At 54.1% G+C, this 18,078-nt stretch overlaps 1 protein-coding gene across 1 annotated transcript; it reads left to right on the plus strand.

Annotated features, from left to right (window-relative positions):
- Positions 1–11,139: 11,139 nt before the first annotated feature.
- Positions 11,140–17,832, plus strand: LOC139604386 (serine/threonine-protein kinase pim-1-like; the record flags this gene model as incomplete). The annotated part of the gene is made up of 5 exons (XM_071455556.1): positions 11,140–11,152; positions 16,225–16,331; positions 16,454–16,606; positions 16,708–17,074; positions 17,720–17,832. Coding segments are annotated over exons 1-5 (753 nt in total), but the record flags the coding sequence as incomplete, so codon positions are not given.
- Between the last annotated feature and the right edge of the window lie 246 nt (positions 17,833–18,078).

An 18,078-nucleotide genomic window follows, 5' to 3' on the forward strand; every position in this document is an offset into this window, starting at 1 on the left:
GTACTCGGAGGCCCACAGCTGCTTCGGGGCTCCGAGCTGCCGGGCCCCGTCTCACACACACTTCTTTCGCTTGCCTCCTACTCCTGACACCGCCTTCACTTACCCATGCTCCTCCACACTCTTTGGTCCTAGGCTGCTGCCAACCGCTCCAGATAGGGCCAGATATCCCGCAGGCCCTCAGTCCTCTTCGGGTGTGGCCTGTCCTGGACCAGTCGCCCAGACTGTTATGAATGGCACGTGAGCAGCTCTTTAGTGATTTCAGCTTTACTGGAAACAGTCTAGGCAGGGCACCCATGGGGTGTGCGCACACCACCGCTCCTCCCCAGAGGGCGTGGAGGAGGAGGAGGTCAGCTCCGTCCTCCAGCAGAGCTGGGTCTTCTTTCCTCACGAGAGTCTCTGAGTAGACGCCTGTTGGTTTCAGGTTCATAATCTTTATACTGCTCTTGGCCCACTCTGGTTAGGGTGATGAAGGCGAAAAGTTCTGACCAGGATCTTTGATATTGACTTATGTTCTCTTTGTTTAGAGGTGGTATTTTGATTCTTTATTTGCATGGTGGTTGGTTGTTCTAGGGGTTTTTGTTATGTAATCCTTTTCTGCTAAGTCTTATGGGAGTTTCATATTTGCTGATTAGGTGCCGTAATCATCTTCTTTATGGTCTTGGGTGGTTTGCCATTTTAGATGAGAGTGGAAGCAGCGGGGGGAATACCCAACAGTAAGGGGATTTACATAATTTTAAGACCTTTAAAAAAACAACTAAATCTAACACCGGCACCTTACATAACTATAACACATTAAACAAACAATCTATACCTATCATTGGAACTTTCTATTAACTCCTTTAACAATGTATTCTCTACAACACTCTGGGAAGTTGTGGAACCAAGGGGATCATTGTGGCACTGTTGGGGCCCATGGAACCAAGGGGCCAGTGTGCAAACAAGAGGCCATTGTGAGCCTGTGGGGTGTAACAGCCCAGAACACTGAAATGCTGCAGGTAAACAAAGGCTCCTTTACTTGAGTTTGGTGCACAGGAGGAACACCAGCCAGATATTCTCAAGAGGTCAAAAGGACACAAAATGTTACTGGCAAAGTACAAAAACACAAGAAATTTTGGAAGAGGATTTAATGCAACATCCAATTACACAGAAAACACTTTTCATAGCAGTAACTTCATTAACTTAGCTCATTTAACCTAGAAATCATTGAACACGTAAGCTGCTGAGGTACCCAAAGAATGGTTCATATAAAGAGCATTAGAAGGAGAAGAAAGAGAGAGAGACAGAAAGACAGAAGCTCTATAGAAAGACACACATATGACTATCAGTTCCTAGGGTTCCAGTGTGGGTGAGACACAAACCCCAGGAGAAGGCAGAGTCCATACCAGGGGCTGACCTTGTGCTCCGTGTTTTTAAGCCCCCGGGCCTTTGTGGGCCTGCCCCCAGGTGGGATTTCTGATGGCTCAGGCAATCAGGGCTGGGTTAGCACTGTCCCCACTGTGTGACTGATTGACAGCTCATCCCACGGTGTCTCAGGACATTGATCTCATCCAGCCTCTGACAGTGACCATGGTGACACCACGGAACCTCATGGAACCATGGGTCGGTTGTGACCAGGTGGGTCCAAGGACACCACGGTGACACTGGGGAACCTCATGGGAACAAGTGGCCATTGTGACGCTGTGGAACCCCATGGAACCAAGGGAACATGGAACAGGCTGATGCCTTCAGTTTTAGCTGTCATATCTCCAGATTCTGTACTGCATTAGTCTGTAACTCTGGACTTCATACAGAGTGTTAGCAAGTTCTCTTCACAGTGTAGTCAGACAAAACAATCCTTTTCCAGCCCCAGAACCAGATGCTGTTGCAGCTTCAGGCCCCAAAAGTGCAAACAACAGCAAATTTAGGAGAGCAAACTGGGAGGATGGGACTGCATCACCTGAGGCTGGAATTGGACATTTAACCCCAATATTTAAATGGACCAAACCTTATAAAAGTGTGAAAACCCCTGACCAGTCATCCATTTTGAGTCTAGCCTTGGCTGGGCTCTTGTTCTGCTCAAGGGGAATCCTTTGAAGGCCTTGTAATAAATCCCTACTTTATTCCTTTAACTCTGCCCAGCCTCTGTTCCAGGGAGCCTCTCCAGGCATCAAGCTGATCAGTGCCCGGAGAGCAAAGGATTGCTCAGGAAGTCTCCCTCACCCTCGGACCGTCCCATCTGACCAGGGCAAAAATCCAGTGGGGAGGAGAACATTATCTTGGGCCCTGGAAGGTGTGTTCTGCCTTTGCTTTGCACTTCTTTTCCTTGGGCATTTGTGACATCTCCTTTGAGGAACTGAGGCTCATGGAGTTGGCACCAAATCTCCCATGGGGCTCCTCAGAGTGCACAAAGCCCAAAGGAGCTGCACCTCTACCAGAATTATTTTCAAGAATTAATTTTGTCAGGAGTGGAATTAATGAAAAAGATTTCAATGAGCAATTACTTTAAATGATTTTTTTCCCCCATTTTCAAGATTTTCTCTCATTAGTTTTCTTTTCATAAGAAGCAATATAACATTATTTTCTAATTGATATTGAAGCAGGGTGTTCCCTAAGAAGTCTTGATTGGTAGGAAAGGTCTTCCTTGAGGTCAGGCACTGCCTCTATGGATAAAACTTTGCTTCTCACATTTCCAATACTGCCATTTCTCTGCTGGGCCCCCAGGCACCTGCATCCCTTTTCACCTTCTAGAAGGCAGTGAGCTGCGTCTCAGCTGCTTTTATTTTTTGGGACAGGAATGATGTTTTCTGTGGTGGTGAAACAGCAGCCAAAGGCTGACAAACTGAATCCTGACCTGAGCCGACAGAAGCCATGAGAAAGCTGACAACTCTTTGTGAGAACAGAGTTGTGCAGCAGTGAAAAACAACTTGTTTTTCCTGAGAAAGAGCTCTAGGGCAGTGCAAAACAACCTACTTTCCCTGAAAAAGAGCTCTAGGACTGTGATAAACACTAGCCACCCGCATAAACTGTTTTTTCACTCTTTGATAGAAGAATGAAAACTATCTCTCACAAACAACTTTTCCTGCACTTACACACCAGGGGATTGAGTGACCAATCAATCACCTGTGAGTAAACCATCTCCAAACACATTCTGCACATCAGCCCAACACAGGAGAAGCAAATGAGATAAGCATTGTTTTCCTTTTCCTCTGAGGCTTCTCAGCTTCCCAGGAGAAAAATCGTGGGCGGAGGGATTTTTTTCAGAGAATGTGAATGCCCCAGTGTTAGAGATGAGTAATGAGATGGTTGGCTCTCCCAATTAGAGGGTGAACATGGTAAGTATGTTAAGAGAAGTTGTACAGATGTAGAGTTATGTTACTGCAATGTGTCTCCCCGCCCAGCATTGTTATCCCGGGATGATCTTGGTAGTGCGGGCATTTGGGGAGGGGCAGATTGTTCCTAAGAGGCACGGCTTAGCAACAGCTGAGCTCCAATCCAGTTCCAAGAAAGCAGTCTGCACCAATGGACAGCGACCAAGAGTCAAGAGACAGCCTTTGGGAGGAGCTAGAGCTGCCTGTTGCAACAGCAAGGATATAAAAGGGAGAGCAGCCATTGTGTGGATGAGCCAGCCACGTGGTTACCAGCCACAAAGTGGGGGAGGCTCCCAGCACTGTCACTTTTTCCTTATTTAGTCCTTTGGTTGTAAGTTTTCTTAAGTTTTTAATAGACCTTTCAAAATTTTGAGACGTGAACAGTCATTTCTCACAGGGAGAAAAGGTTTTAAAAGAAAGGGTTTTTTTTAAATTATTTTTTTTCTTTTAAACCCAGGCCATGCCGACTTCTCTCACAGTGAACCACAGCCTTTCTCACCACCTGCACAGCCACCCCCTACTCAACCCACTCCCCCTGGACTCTGCACAACTCCCAACACACCATTTGTCTGGGGGAAAGCACAGACTGTGTCAAGGCAGCAGAGCCCAGACCTGGCCTGACTTCCCCAGACCACTGGAAAGGAGGAAATCCAGACCCACGGACACACACACAGACACAGAGCAAAGCTTTGCTCAAAGGGTTTATTGACTATTGATTGATTATTCTTCAGGGGAAATGGCCCAGGGCTCAAAGGGTTCAGGGGGTTCCTGCAGGGATGATCATCTCCTCATGCCACTGGAGAGGAAAAAGGACACTGGTCCTTGCAAGCCTAAAAGACAAAGCCCAGAAGGAGACCTCTGGAGCCCACTGGGCCATGGCTGGGCTTTGTCCCCAGCCCTGTCCCTGCAGGCACGGCTCACCTAGGCATCCAGAGAGGCAGCCAGGCGCTTCTGCCGCAGGAGAGCCCGCAGCTCTTCAGCCACAGGGGGCTGGGGACAAAGGCAGCGTTAGAGACACACTGGGGGCACTGGGCTGCACTGGGAGGCAGGGGAGAGCAGGGGGACCTTGGGGAAGGGGCTGTGGGAGCAATGGGGTGCAGGAGCTGCTGTGCTGCTGCCCAGAAGCACTGGGCTCCTGGCCAAGAGGCACAGCTGGGGCAGGGGCTGTGTCCTGGCTCATCCAGGGGCTCCTGGGCTGACAGGGATGGGAATGCAGCAGGGCCCTGGGCAAAGGCTTCCCTGGGGAGCAGCCCTGGGGCAGGGCATTGTCTGGGCTGTCAGGAGGGGTGCACTGGGCTCTGCTGGGACAGACTGGGATGGCCTGGGCTGTGCTGGCCAGGCAAGGGGAGGCTCTGACAGCGGCAGAACTCGTGGTACCCACCAGAGGCGTCTCCAGGACCGCGACATTGTCTAAATCCAACTGCAGAGAGACCAGGAGACCTCGCTGGTCACTGGGATGTCCCCGGTGCCAGCAAGGGATGGGGGGACACCACTGCCCCCCAATGCCCTGAGGGGATGCCCTCCCATGCCAGCAGCCCACTCACCTCCCGCAGATCATCTTGGGTTCCTTCCAGGAGTGCCTGGAAAGGAGAACAAAGGCTGGGTCTGGACTGGACCTTGTGGGGCTGGGGGGGACACGGGTGCAGGGAGCAGGGCGCAGGCAGAGGGATGGGAATTCAGGGCCTCCAAGGAGATCTGTTTGAGGTGGGGGGAGACCCAAAGACACTGATCTGGGGTCACTTGAGGGCCCAGGGGACAGGGCTGGGGCTGTGGAAGGAGCAGGGTGTGAGGTAAAGGGGAGGAGAAAGGAATTGAGGTGTAGGGACATGGGAGGGAAAGGGAGGGACTTGGTGTGGACAGAAGAATGAGGACAGGTGGGGACAAAACCAACGGGACTGGGAGATCATTGGAGTATGGGGAGTGAGTCAGGGAATTCTATAGGAGGACCCTGCTACAATGGCCAGGAAGAAAGGCAAAGGATTGAGGGGGGACATGGAAGGAAAGGCCTCAGGAATGGTCAGTGGGAGGGCGTTTGGGGACCCTGAATGGGACACAGAGGAGGGACCAAAAGAGTGGGAAGGGAGGCCAGAAAGGGCAGGATGTGGGGACAGCATTTGGCTGGTGCCTCACCTTGGCCTGTGCCGGGGGGCACAGCAGGATGGAGAAGAGCAGAGCCACGCTGAGCACAGCCACCTTCATCTTCCTCTGGCTCTGGGCAGCGCTGCCTGAGGCTGCAGCAGGTGAGGAGCACCTTTATCCCTGCCGGGACTCCTCCCTGCACCCTCCCTGCCAGCCCCCAGGCCAAAGCCCGGCTTGGCACAGCCCCCAGCCCTGGCCACAAGCCCAGCCCTGGCACAGAGTCCACCCCACCCCACCTGTGGCACGGATCCAGCCCCCTTGCCCGGCATCCCTCCAGCTTCCTGCACGGGGCAGCTGCCCCTGGAAGGGCCCAGGCACCTGGGGGGCCAAGGGGGGCAGGCAGGGAGCCAAAGGCACCTGGGGACCCTGTGGGGACAGCCCCCAGTCCAACACAATCCATCCTCCAACAGCCCCCAGTGCCAGATCCCCCATCTCCTGCTGCCTCTCCCCTCCCAGAGCTTTCCCTGGGGGACACCCCAGAGCTGAGCCCAGCCCCAAACCCAACATGTGGGAGAACAAGGGGAACAAGGGACATGGGATCAGGTGGCTGATTGGCATCTCAGCCACTGCAGACACTGGGCAGCACTGGGCAATGCTGAGCACCTGCAGACAAGGCTGAGGCCTGGGGAATGCCTCACGAGTGACAATTCCCACATCCACACAACCCGATATCCCTTTCCCTGCAGATGCCAAACCTCACCAAGCTCCATGCCCACAGCACTGTCCGAGGGGAATATGCCCTGCCCTGCCCCTCATCCTGTCACACCTGCAGCCACCGAGCCCTCCCAGAGCACCTGGGTCATGGCCCTGGCTCTGGGCCCAGGCCAGCACTGGCCCTGAGCAGGATGTGCCCATCCCAGGGACATGGGGAAGTGGGCACCTGTCCCCAGGCAGCCACTCAGAGCTAATTGGGGTAACAGAGGTGCCCTGTGAGGAGGAGGGGTGTTGGTGCCCTGCCAGCCTCTCTGACAAGCCCTGTTTACCCAGGCCCTGAGGCACCAGGAGCACATTCAGACATCTTGGGCTTCCAGGAAGGAAAATCCACAGTGAAGTGGTTCCTGAGACCTGTCCATGGCTGTGAATCCTGTTTGACATTCCAGGGCATTAGTGAAGGGTTCTGCACATCTCTTTCCCCAGGGACAATGTGCATCCATCAGAGAAGTGTTATGGCCCAGCTGGGAAAACATTTCAGGCCACTGCCTTGATTGTTTGCTCTGGAACTCACCCAAGGAGGCGCAGGGCCCACATGTGAAAATTTTCCTCAGGGATTTTGCTGCTTTGTGCCCTTGGAGGAGAGACCAGAGTGTCCCCGTGGGACATTCTTGACCAGATGGACAAGAGTTGTGATGTCATTGGTTTTCTGAGGTCACCTTGGAGAGAAATTGAGGAAGTGTCTGCAGGACCCTCAACAGTGAATGAATGGATGAAGGAGATTCTCACTGTCCTGACCCACTATCCAGCAAAACCACAGCCAAGGGAAGCGGCCTGGTGGAATCAGGGGGGAAGGAGACCTTGCTGAGCCTGGTGCACTGTGGGGTGATCCCCTGCTGGTGTCCCAGCTGTCAGTGCAATACCACTGCTCTGATAAGACTGGGTCCTTAAGAAACAAAAGAAGTGTTCAAGCTCAGGGGAGGAGGGGATCTGGTCGCACTTCTCTTCTCTGGCAGTTTCTCTCCCAGGGGGGACATTACATGAGAATTGGGATGCGGTAAAGGACAGGGCTGAGGGCAGCTGCTCCCTCTCTCTCTGGGCTTCGCAGGAGGACGCTGGGAGCTGCTGCCTGGGAAAAGGAATTGGTTGCTGAGGGTGGCCAGAGCAGCTTCCCCAGGCAGGCGCTGTCAGGCACCTGCAGCACCGAAAGCGGCTCCACTTGGGGCTGCCTTGACAACTGCCCCAGCCCAGCAGACGCCTGAGCCCGGATGGTGCAATCAAAGCCTCACCAGAGGGACGAGAGGACTCCTCGCAGAGCAGATCCAGCTGGGTTTAGTAAGGGAAAATCCAAGGACCCAGCTGCAGTGAGGGGGAAGAGGGAAACAGGAGCAAGCAGGAACACAACCTCTGCTGAAGGGAACCAGAGGCAAAGAGCCAGGAGCAGGGCTGGGGCCAGGGTATATAACTGGAGGAAGGCAGGAGGGCTCGGGGTACAAATTATCCAATGGGGAAGGGAGTCAGGGCTGGAGTTAAGGTGGGGTGACACGGGACACACCAATGGGGGAGCAGAGTGGGAGGGGTCTCTCAGGGAAAGCCAATGGAGGAACGGGGAGTACAGAACTTTCTGGAACTGGGGGACGAGCAGCAGTCGATTGACAACAGCACATTCACATTAACAAGCAAAGAACCATGGGGAATTGCACCAGTCTCTCACCTTAAACAGTGGTGTTCTCCAATGACATCCCAGGTTTGTCTTCTCCATGGCTGTGTCTCACATCTCCCCCTTTTTTATTTATTAAATAAACATTTCCCAGTCTTTTGTGAATTCTTTTCTTAAAACACATCAGTGCTGCTCAAACGATAACAACTATGAGAAGGACGCACAATAAACTTTTAAGAATGGGGGCACCCACACAGGAGCACTCCACTGCATGAGAGTTTTGTCCATCATGTCCACAACTTTATTTTCAGTAAGAAGAATCTTCATTTGCTCTTGCATTTGTTTGATGGTGGCCTGGATGGATGTGCTTTTCCATGACAGGTTAAAACAACAAAGTCCTTTGAAATCTTCACAACCATGGCCACGGGAGAGCAGCAGGAAGTCAATGGCCGCTCTGTTCTGAAGGGTGGCATGTCTGGTGGTTTCCTCGTCCGCTAGAAGGTCTGATAAGGCAGCGGATGTAGCCTTGGTCTGCTTACTAAGCCAGCACTCCAGGTGAGAAAGCTCACCGAGGGCCTTCGCAGCTGCAACCCATGGTAGAAAGATGGAAACAGCGACCCTCTTCATCTTCCCCAATTATAAATTTGGCCATCACAATTTTGATTGAATTGGGAGTACGATCTTTTCTGGGGCACCAATTGAGTTTCTTGTTTCCAATTTTTAATTTGGGTAGTGTTTGGGGTGAGGGTAGTAAGCTGACCAAGACTGCAGGGGCCCCCTTTGATCTTCAAGGGGATCCCTGCCCACTCCCTGTCACCACAGATGAGAAACACTCCCTTGGGAAGCACTCTGGGAAACGGAGAGGACTTAGATAATGTTTTGGCAGTATAATTGCACCAGTCAACATCATTGTATCTCTTATCATTTGGTGATATATCTTTTCTCACTATCATCTGTGGTTCAGATTTCTCATGCCAATTTTGTTGGGGTGGCTCGTAGAAAAAGTTGACACAAGAAGTCGCTTTGAGGAGCCCGGTAGGTCTAGTTCTTGGAGCTCCTGTGGTGCATGGGGTAAGATCTTCATCCACTCGTCCCAGGTGTCTACCAGGGTGGGCTTCTTACCTGCACAGGCATATTCATTTGGTGACAGGGGGATTCCCACCAGACATGTAGACAGCGGGTCTTTTGCACCTCCCATGGCTGTGCAAAAGTTATCCTGCTTGAGAGATTTCCCCAGTGTGACCCATAGGTTTTCTGTTGGTTGTGGCACGACCCATCCAACCGCTGTTTGGATGCACAGGAGCACAGTGACGGTGGCAGCAGCTGTTAAGGTATTTCGGGGTGTCCTGGGAGTGGCCATCTGGTCCTCCAGTGAGTCAGGTATTGACTGTTTGAGCACTGATAGAAACATGAATGGTCAAGTTAGTTGTCACTGTAATTTTCTTTGTTTTGTCCCCATGGTAGGGAGGGCGAGGGATTGGCAATTGGGGCAGGTGGAGACAATTGCCTTGGCTTGGTCTCTGGAAATCTTAAATTGACCTACTAAAGCTGGAGCATTCTGAGGGAAGAATGCATGGCTTAGACGAGCCTGTTGAAAGACATGTGGTGCAGCGGGGGAAATGTGGGTGGCACTTGCTGCCATTGCTAACAAGTCTGCTCTCCGGCTGCCCTCAGTGATGCATCTTGGCAGCTCTGTGTGCAACGGGATGTGCAGGATGAGATAAGGTTGCTCTCCGTGGGAGATGAACCAATTTAATTCAGAGAGCAAGCTGTAGAATTTTTTATTTTGGACTTCCTTGAGCAGGGCACGCTCTGCCCGCTCTGCTATTCCGGTGACATATGCAGAATCTGTGACTGAATTGAAGGGTGGTTGGAATGTTCGAAACACCCTCACAGCTGCAGCAAGTTCTGCAGTCTGGGGGGAACCTTCAACAACCTGGATATCAGACTCCCACTTCGGAGTGTCCGGGTCCCTCCAGGTGAACACTGACTGGTGAGATTTGCCTGAACCGTCAATGAACTCCGTGATAGCCTTTTTGAGTGGAGTTTTACTTTTATCTGATTTTGGGGCCAAATGAAGTGAATCTTTAAAAAGCCTGTGTTGAGGATAATGAATTGAAGTTTTTCCGGGATAGCTGTCTATTGGAATTTGCAGATGTTCATTTGTTTGTAATAGAGAATCCAATTGTTCCAAAGTATAAGGGAGGTAAATGCACGCCGGATCGCAAGCTGCAAGGGTCTGGAGGTGATGTCGGCCTTTAATAATAAGTTTGGCTACAAGTTCTGGTGGGGTGGTAACTGTTTGATGTGGTTGGTGCGGCAGAAAAAGCCACTTGATGATGATGAGTGGGGTTTTTGAAGTATCATCCCACTGAAAGAGCAGCACATGGAAGTTTGGGCACTTACCAAAAATACCGAGGCTGAGGGGAAGGGGCCGGTCTGTCCGATGTGCCTGGCGGTGTTTGATGGCGCTGGCGACTCTCTCCAAAGCCTCCCAGGCTTCTGGCGTTAGCGAGCGTGGGGAAGCCAGGTCGCCGTCTCCTCGTAGAAGGTCGAAGAGCGGTGCCAGTTCTTCTGTGGTGAGGCCCAGGAGAGGTCGGATGCACGTGATGACGCCGCACAGCTGTTGCGTGTCTCTTAATGTCTGGGGGTGCTCGCTGATGGACAGAGTTTGAGGCACGACGGTCTTTCCTGTGATTAAAAACCCGAGGTACTTCCATGGGCTCCATAGCTGGATTTTTTCCTGAGCTATCTGAAACCCCGCGCTTTCGACAGCTGTGACAGTCTTGGAAAGTGCTGTGTCTGAGTTAGACTTGGTGGAAGCACAGATTAGTACGTCGTCCATGTAATGTAGGTGTGAGACTCTGTCCAAAGTTTCTCTCATCTGCCTCCCAATCGTCATTGGGGACCACTGAAGAAAAGCCCCTTGTCTGAAGTTTCTGGCCCTGGTGGAGAAAGTTACATGCCAAGGGCCCCGAGACCTGAGCACAGCTGCTGGCATTGCTAAGCTATTGTTCACAGGTGTGTTTGCTGTATGCTACACTGAACCCAGTGAAAGGAAGAAGGGGGCCCCTTGCCTTTTTGCAACAATAGCCTTGGAAGTTGTCCCACCTCTCGGCCTGGCTGGACTTCTCCTGAGTTTTGGGTGGTCCCCCACAGAAGACCCCTCACTTGTCTTACAACGGCCGTGACAGACAGACTGAGATGTACAAGGCCTCTCCATCCATGACCGAGACATGAAATCCCTATGTGAAAAGGCCCCCCCACACTCTTTCCAAGGACTGGGACTGAGACCCCTAACCTGGGGGAGGTGTGTGGGGGAGGCAAGCTAACCAAAGCAAGATGGATGTTGCAGGTGCGAGCAGTGGACCAAGAAGACAATGGCTCTCACCCACTGCAGAGAACATGGACTGTGTGTACCCTTCTCTAAATACCATTTTTTCCCCCAAAAATACAATAGATTACCTTTGATTCAGTTTCATGTTTTACCCCTTCTCCCATTAACAAAAAGAGTATAATAAGAGTTCGGATGAACTGCAACCCTGAGATCTCCCCAGACGTGACCTGGTGAACTCCATTGGCTGGACATCAAAGGACTGCGCCTTTTCTATGTTTGGTAGCTTTATACCTTCCTTTCTCTTCCTCCCTCTTTTTCCCTTTTCCCCAATTCCTCCCCAATGCATTTTCTTGTGGTTATTCAATAAAGGTACATTTCTTTTGATTATCACTGCAGCCCCCTGTACCGTGCCGGTGTTTTTTGCACTCTGAGATCAACCCACGAACCATCACAAAACCCGTTCGTAAGGATGGATTGTGACACTTGCATACATATTATAGAAACCTTCTATCAAACCTTAAAAATTCTCTACAAATTCATTTCCAACATTACTGGGTCTGGCACCGCCCAGATCTGGTGTTTGCTGCCACCTCCAGTGCCCAGATCTGGAAATTCCCTTGTTCCGGCAGAGCCAAGTCCAGCAATTTTCTGGTAAAGAAAGCCAAAATCTGGCAATTTCCCACTGCTGACACTGGCAATGCCAAGATCTGGTGTTTGCTGCCACCACCCGTACCCCAGTCTGGACATTTATCGGTTGTAACACAGCCCAAGTGCAGCAGTTTTTTGGAAAAAGAAGACAAAACGCAGCAATTTCCTGGTGCCACGACTGTCACCACCCAGACCTGGTGTTTGATGGCACCGCCCATGCCCAGATCTGAACATTTCCCTGTGCCACACAGCCCAAGTCCAGCAATTTGCTGGCAAAGAAAGCCAAAAGCAGGCAAATACCTGGTGCCTACACTACTCCGATCTCGTGTGTGCTGACACCGCCAGTGCCCAGATCCGGAATTTTTCAGATGCCTGCACAGCACAATTCCAGCAGTTTGCTGGCACAGAAAGGTCACATTTGGAAATTTTCCAGTGCCAGCACATTCCCCGCCAAGATCTGGTGTGCGCTGGAACTGCCAGTGCCCTCATCTGGCAATTTCCCAGTGCTGGCACAACCCAAATGCAGCCATTTTCTGGCAAAGAAAGCCAAACCCGGCAGCTTCCCAGTGCTGCCACCAGCACCACTGTCTCTGTCTCTCTGGGAGCCTCTCAGGAACCCTGGGCCAGTCCCGAGTCGGCAGACACCGGGGGCAGCCCCGACACGGCCGACAGCGGGGAGACACTCTCTGTGCCCCGAGGGTACTGAGGGCACCTGGGCTGGCCGCCTTTGCAGCACAAGAGACACCAGAGACAGCGGTAGAAGATAAAGGGCCGACTCTTAGCAGGGGTTAATCCAAGGTTTTATTCCAGGTGTCCCAAAAGAGCCCCTACACCTCAGGGGCCTCCTGCCGAGAGCCCGGGAGATGTGCCACGGTTACATTTAAAGGGAGGTGGAAACCCAAAGTAGAGAACATTTGACTAACCAAGAAGTGCCCCTAAGGGATGGGTACTGGGGGATGGACATTTAGGACAGCGTATGGGGCAAGGCTTGGGGGGCTGACCCCTGGCCTCTGGCTCATCACTCGACATCCTGGACCGAAGCTTCTAGAGGGAGGGGATGGGATGCTGAGTGATTGACAGAGAGCCAGGGTGGGGATTTGGGGATGATCTCAGCAAGGGCAAAGGATTACACAGGGAAAGGGAGGGGGGTACCATCTGGGATGAGCCATTTCGGAAAAATACGGGGATTCAAAACCTAAACTATCACAAAGTATTACAATGTATGAAAACACACTACAACACACCACGCAGATCTGGTGCCTGCTGCACAAGTGCCCAGATCCGGAAATTTCCCAGTGCTGGCACAGCCCAAGTCCAGCAATTTGCTGGCACAGAAAACCAAAATCCGGCAATTTCCTGATGCCAATACAGGCGCCCAGACCTGGTGTTTGCTGCCACTGCCAGGGCTCACATCTGGATATTTCCCCGTTCTGGCAGAGCCAAGTCCAGCAATTTTCTGAGAAAGAAAGCCAAAATCTGGCAATTCCCTGCTACCGTCATTGGCAATGCCAAGATCCGGTGTTTGCAGGCACCACCAGTGCCCAGATGCGGGAATTTCCCAGTGCCGGCACAGCCCGAGTCAAGGAATTTTCTGGTAAAGAAAGCCAAAACCTTGCAAACACATCTGGTGTTTGCTGGCACTGCCAGTGCTCAGATCCAGCAGTTTCCCAGTGGCAGCACAGCCCAAGTCCAGCAGTTTGCTGGCACAGAAAGACAAAACCTGGCAATTTTCTGGTGTCAGCACCGGCACCACCCAGATCTGCGGTGAGCTGGCACCGCCAGTGCCCAGATCTGGCAATTTCCCTGTGCCAGCACAGCCCAAATGCAGCAATTGTCTGGCAAAGAAAGCCAAAACCCGGCACCTCCCAGATCTGGTGTGTTGGGGTTGGTTTAAAAGAAGAAGGAGACCTCAGCTTAAGGCCGTGGGAAAACCCTCTTTAGTTGGGGTCAGCAGGAGCTCCCGCCCATAATCCTCTTGTTCAGTTATGCAGATTGTTACTAGAAAGTTCTGCGTTCTCTTTGCTACCGTTGGTTAATTTTACTGCAAAAATTGTAATATTCATAATCCTTCCTTCCTCTTGGATCCTTCCCTCAGATCCCACCTTAACCCCTCCCCATATATAAATGGATAAATATCCCTGCTGGACCCTGGGCCCAGGCTTTTTTCTGCTTTGCTCTGTGTACTGTGCACGCCGTCCTGTTTGTTGTGTTTGCCTGCATTAAAGTTCTGTTTCCAGACAAGCAGATGAAAGCAGTCTCTGTCTGTAAAGTGGCCAGAGCTGGTTCTCAGGGAAACCACTGGCCAATGGTCCGGACGAGGACCAGAAGGTTTCACTGGTGTTTGCTGGCACCGCCAGTGCCCAGATCTGGAAATTTCCCTAATCTGACACAGCCCAAGGGCAGCAATTTGCTGGCACAGAAATCCAAAACCCGGCAACTTGCTGCTACTGGCTCTGGCACTGCCCACATCTTGTGTTTGCTGTGCCAGTACCCAGATTTGGAAATTTCCTGGTGCCAGCACAGCCCAAGTCCAGTGATTTGCTGGCACAAAAGGTCAAAAGTTGGAAATTTGCAGGTTCTGGCTCCAGCACCATCCAGATCTGGTGTTTGCTGGCAGCGCCAGTGCCCAGATTTGGAAATTTCCCGATGCCTTCACATCCCAGGTCCAGCAATTTGGTTTTATCTTGCTTAGGCAGAGAAGTTCCTGGGACTGGGACTTTCCTTTTTCTTGCTCTGGACTGAAAACCCAGAAAAACACCTGCAGCTCACACCTGTGGCCCACCGAGGTCTGGGACGCTGCATTCCAGCACCAGAGGGACTTAGAAGAGACCGAGTGAGCCAACTACAACCCACAAAAAAGGACTTTCTGAATTTGCCATCTCTTCAGCACAGTCAGAGGTTTTATTTAGTATTATTCATTTTTCATGCTTGTGAATACTTTACTTGATAAATAAACTGGGGTTTTATTACTTTTCCCGAGGGAAGTCTTTTTCTGAACTAGTAGGAGGAGAGGCCACTGGAACTTGATTTCTAGACTGACCCTTTTTGGAGGTTTCCTCCCAAAATTTGCCCTAAACCAGCAAAACAGTCACAATGGAAACTTCACCAGTGGCATAATTTCCTGGTGGCAAATCGTGTGACAGAAGCTTGAGCTTGTCCTCCAGGAGAGATTCTTGGCAAGAGCAGACAGGAGAAGATTCCTGGAAAACTGAAACAGCTTTCCAGAAGTGAAATTAAAATGAAAGAAACAATCCAAGATATTTTTCTCTATTTATTTCTGTGCTCCCCTTTTCCATGTTGCACTACTCCATCCCAATAATTCCAGATGCACTGCACCTCTAAGATCAGTGGCTTAGTGATTTTTAGACACTCTAAAGTACCATGAGCCACACACAGTTTTGCTTCCCCTGTTTTTACTGGAAGGCAACACTGGAGATGTAAGTGCAGTGCTGGGCTCAGGTAGGAATCCTAGCCCAAGGGAAGGCGTCCCGCCAGTGTTTGCCCCTCAGCCAGGCCAATGCAGAGCAGCAAGCGAGGGGATTGCTGTGCCAGTGTGCAGGAGTCAGGGCTCTGCACCTGGGCTCAAGGCTGCAAAGTTGCCGTGTTTGGACAGACTCAGGGGCTGTGCCCGGGGCGCGCGGGGCTCGAACGTGGGGCTCGTGGGGCGAGCGGGGAACGAACACGGGGACGAACGGCCCCGGTGCTTCAGTTGCAGCGGCGGCAGCGGCGGCAGCAGCAGCGGCGGCGGCAGCAGCGGCGGCAACAGCGACAGAAGAAGCAAAAGCAGATAATCTATAACGATCTTTCTCCTTCTCTCTTTCTTTCTCTGTCTCTCTTTCTTGGTCTTTCTCTCTTTCTGTCTCTGAGTCTCCCTTTCCTGTTGTCGGGCACCCTTCTCCCGGGGTCCCTTGCCCGGCGTCCCTCTCCTCTCCCCGCCTCCCTCTCGTGTCCCCGCCTCCCTCTCCCCCTGCCGGGCCGGGCCATGCCCCCGGCCCGCCCCCGGCCCCGGGCGGGGCTGCCCCGTGCCCGGCCCCGCCCGTCCCGCCGCGGTCTCGCCTCCGCCCGGCTCTGGCCCTACTGGCGGTGGCGCTGCTGGGCGGGCATCAGTGCCGTGTGCGGGGGCGGCATCGCCGCCCTTCGCCTCCGCCTGGCCCGAGCCCGGCCCCGGCCCCGAGGCAGGCTCCAGCCCCGAGCCCGGCCCCGGCCCCGGCCCCTCCCGGGGCCCGCGGAGGACACAGGCGGCGCGGCCGCTGCCGCCGCCTCCGCTGCGGCTTCCCCGGCCCGAGCTCCGCCGCTCGGCAGCGCGGCCGCCGGCCCCGAGCCTCCCGTGCCGCGTTGCGAGGAGCGAAGGCCTGGGCATGGCCGGCCCGGGGCGGCTGAGGGGCGCTCGGGGGCTGTTGCTGGCCCCGGGCCGAGCGCTGACAGCCGCGTCCCGCCCGCAGGGACGGCGCCCGAGGCCCTGCAGGAGCGCTACCGCCTGGGTTCGCTGCTGGGGCGCGGAGGATTCGGCAGCGTCTTCGCGGCCACGCGGCTCTCGGACGGCGTCCCGGTGAGCGGCGGGGCCGGCGGCGGGCGCAGGACGAGGGGGCGGAGGAGGAGGAGGAGGAGGAGGAGGATGGGGCTGGGCAGGGCGGGCGGCGAGCTGAGCCCGCTGGTGTCCTTGGCTTGCAGGTGGCCATCAAGAGGGTGCCACGGAACCGCGTCCGGCACTGGGGCGAGCTGGTGAGTGAGCGGGGCCAGCGGCAGCAGCCGGGGCTGCCGGGCGGGGATGAGCCGAGGCCCGGCACGGTGGAAGCCGCCAGGACGCCTCGAGGGGGAGCGGGCGTGGGCGCAGCGCAGGGCGCAGAGCATCCCGGGCTGGCTCAGGGCTTCCCCAGGCCTGGCACGGCATCGGCCCCACTGAGTGCATCGTGCTCCTCCCGCAGCCCGACGGCAGCAGGGCCCCGCTGGAGATCGTGCTGCAGGACAAGGTGTCCACTGGCTTCCCCGGCGTGGTGCAGCTGCTGGAGTGGCTTGAGCTCCCCAACGACATCGTGATGGTTCTGGAGCGGCCAGAGCGGTGTTTGGACCTGCATCGTGTCATTCGGGCATGCCGGTTCGTGCCCGAGGAGGTGGCGCGGGAGCTGTTCCGCCAGGTGCTGGAGGCCGTGCGGCACTGCACCAGCTGCGGGGTCCTGCACAGGGACATCAAGCCAGGGAACATCGTGCTTGACCTGGCCACCGGGCAGGCCAAACTGATTGACTTTGGCTGTGGCACCTACCTGCAAGAGACCGCCTACACCCACTTTGCAGGTGAGCCCACGTAAGGGTGTACTTCTGGTCCCGGGATCTCATGGCCCAACATCTCCCAGCCCAAGCTGGCTGTGGCAGCGGGGATTCTCCCTTTTGCTGCCAGTCAGGGGACTGAGTCTTCAGCTGAGTTGCTTTAGAGCAGGGCTGGGTGGGGAGCCATCTTCCAGCCCTGCTGGCAGCCTTTGCCAGCCACTCTGCCCAGGACTGGAGCTGGGCTGGGGCAGCCAGCCCGACCAAAACCCCCGTGGGTGGGGGTAGCAGAGAGGGGGACGGAACCTGTGCCCCCGCCAGTTTGGTGTGCAGGCGAGAGGAAGGGCTTGCACTGCTCCACTCGCCCTGTTTGCCTTGGCTTCCTAATATTTTTGGGGCAATGCAGACAGGGAGGAAAAGGGCATGTTTTCCCCAGCACAGAGAGGGTTTTTCCTTTGCATGTCATGGTCAGGCTTAGCCAGGGCTTCCTCTGCCCTCTTCTGACACCAGTGGCTTCTTTTCCAAGCCTTAGTTTGTGCACAAGTCCCAGGTGCTGGCGAGAGGGCAGTGGTCACCCTGTGTGCCACTGGGGCAGCCCCCGCAGGCCCAGGGATGCTGGGGCCAGGCTCTGGGAGCAGCAGCATCCCCCTGCTGAACTCCATCTGTATTCCATAGGAACACCATCCTACAGCCCCCCGGAATGGACCCACTTTGGCTGGTACCATGGCGAGGCAGCAACGATCTGGTCCCTGGGCATCCTGCTGCACCAGATGGTCTGCGGGGAGCACCCTTTCAGGAGGGGCCGGAACCTCAGCTGGGGCCAGCTCCCGCTGCCACAAGGGCTCTCTCAAGGTGGATCCTCTTCTCTGGGCACGGGGGGAATCCCAGTGCTGGGAGCCAGCAGCGGGCTCGTGAGCATCCTGCTCTGGCAGCTGCTGAGGAGGTGGCACATGTCCTGCTCTCCTCCAAAACAGGGAATGGATGGGAAAGTTTAGGCCCAGCCCTGAGCGCATCCAGAATGGCCTGGGCATGGC

Source organism: Agelaius tricolor, unplaced genomic scaffold (genome assembly GCF_023055355.1).
Source record: "Agelaius tricolor isolate 1412-34295 unplaced genomic scaffold, bAgeTri1.0.p SCAF_50, whole genome shotgun sequence".
In the NCBI taxonomy this organism is placed as follows: domain Eukaryota; kingdom Metazoa; phylum Chordata; class Aves; order Passeriformes; family Icteridae; genus Agelaius; species Agelaius tricolor.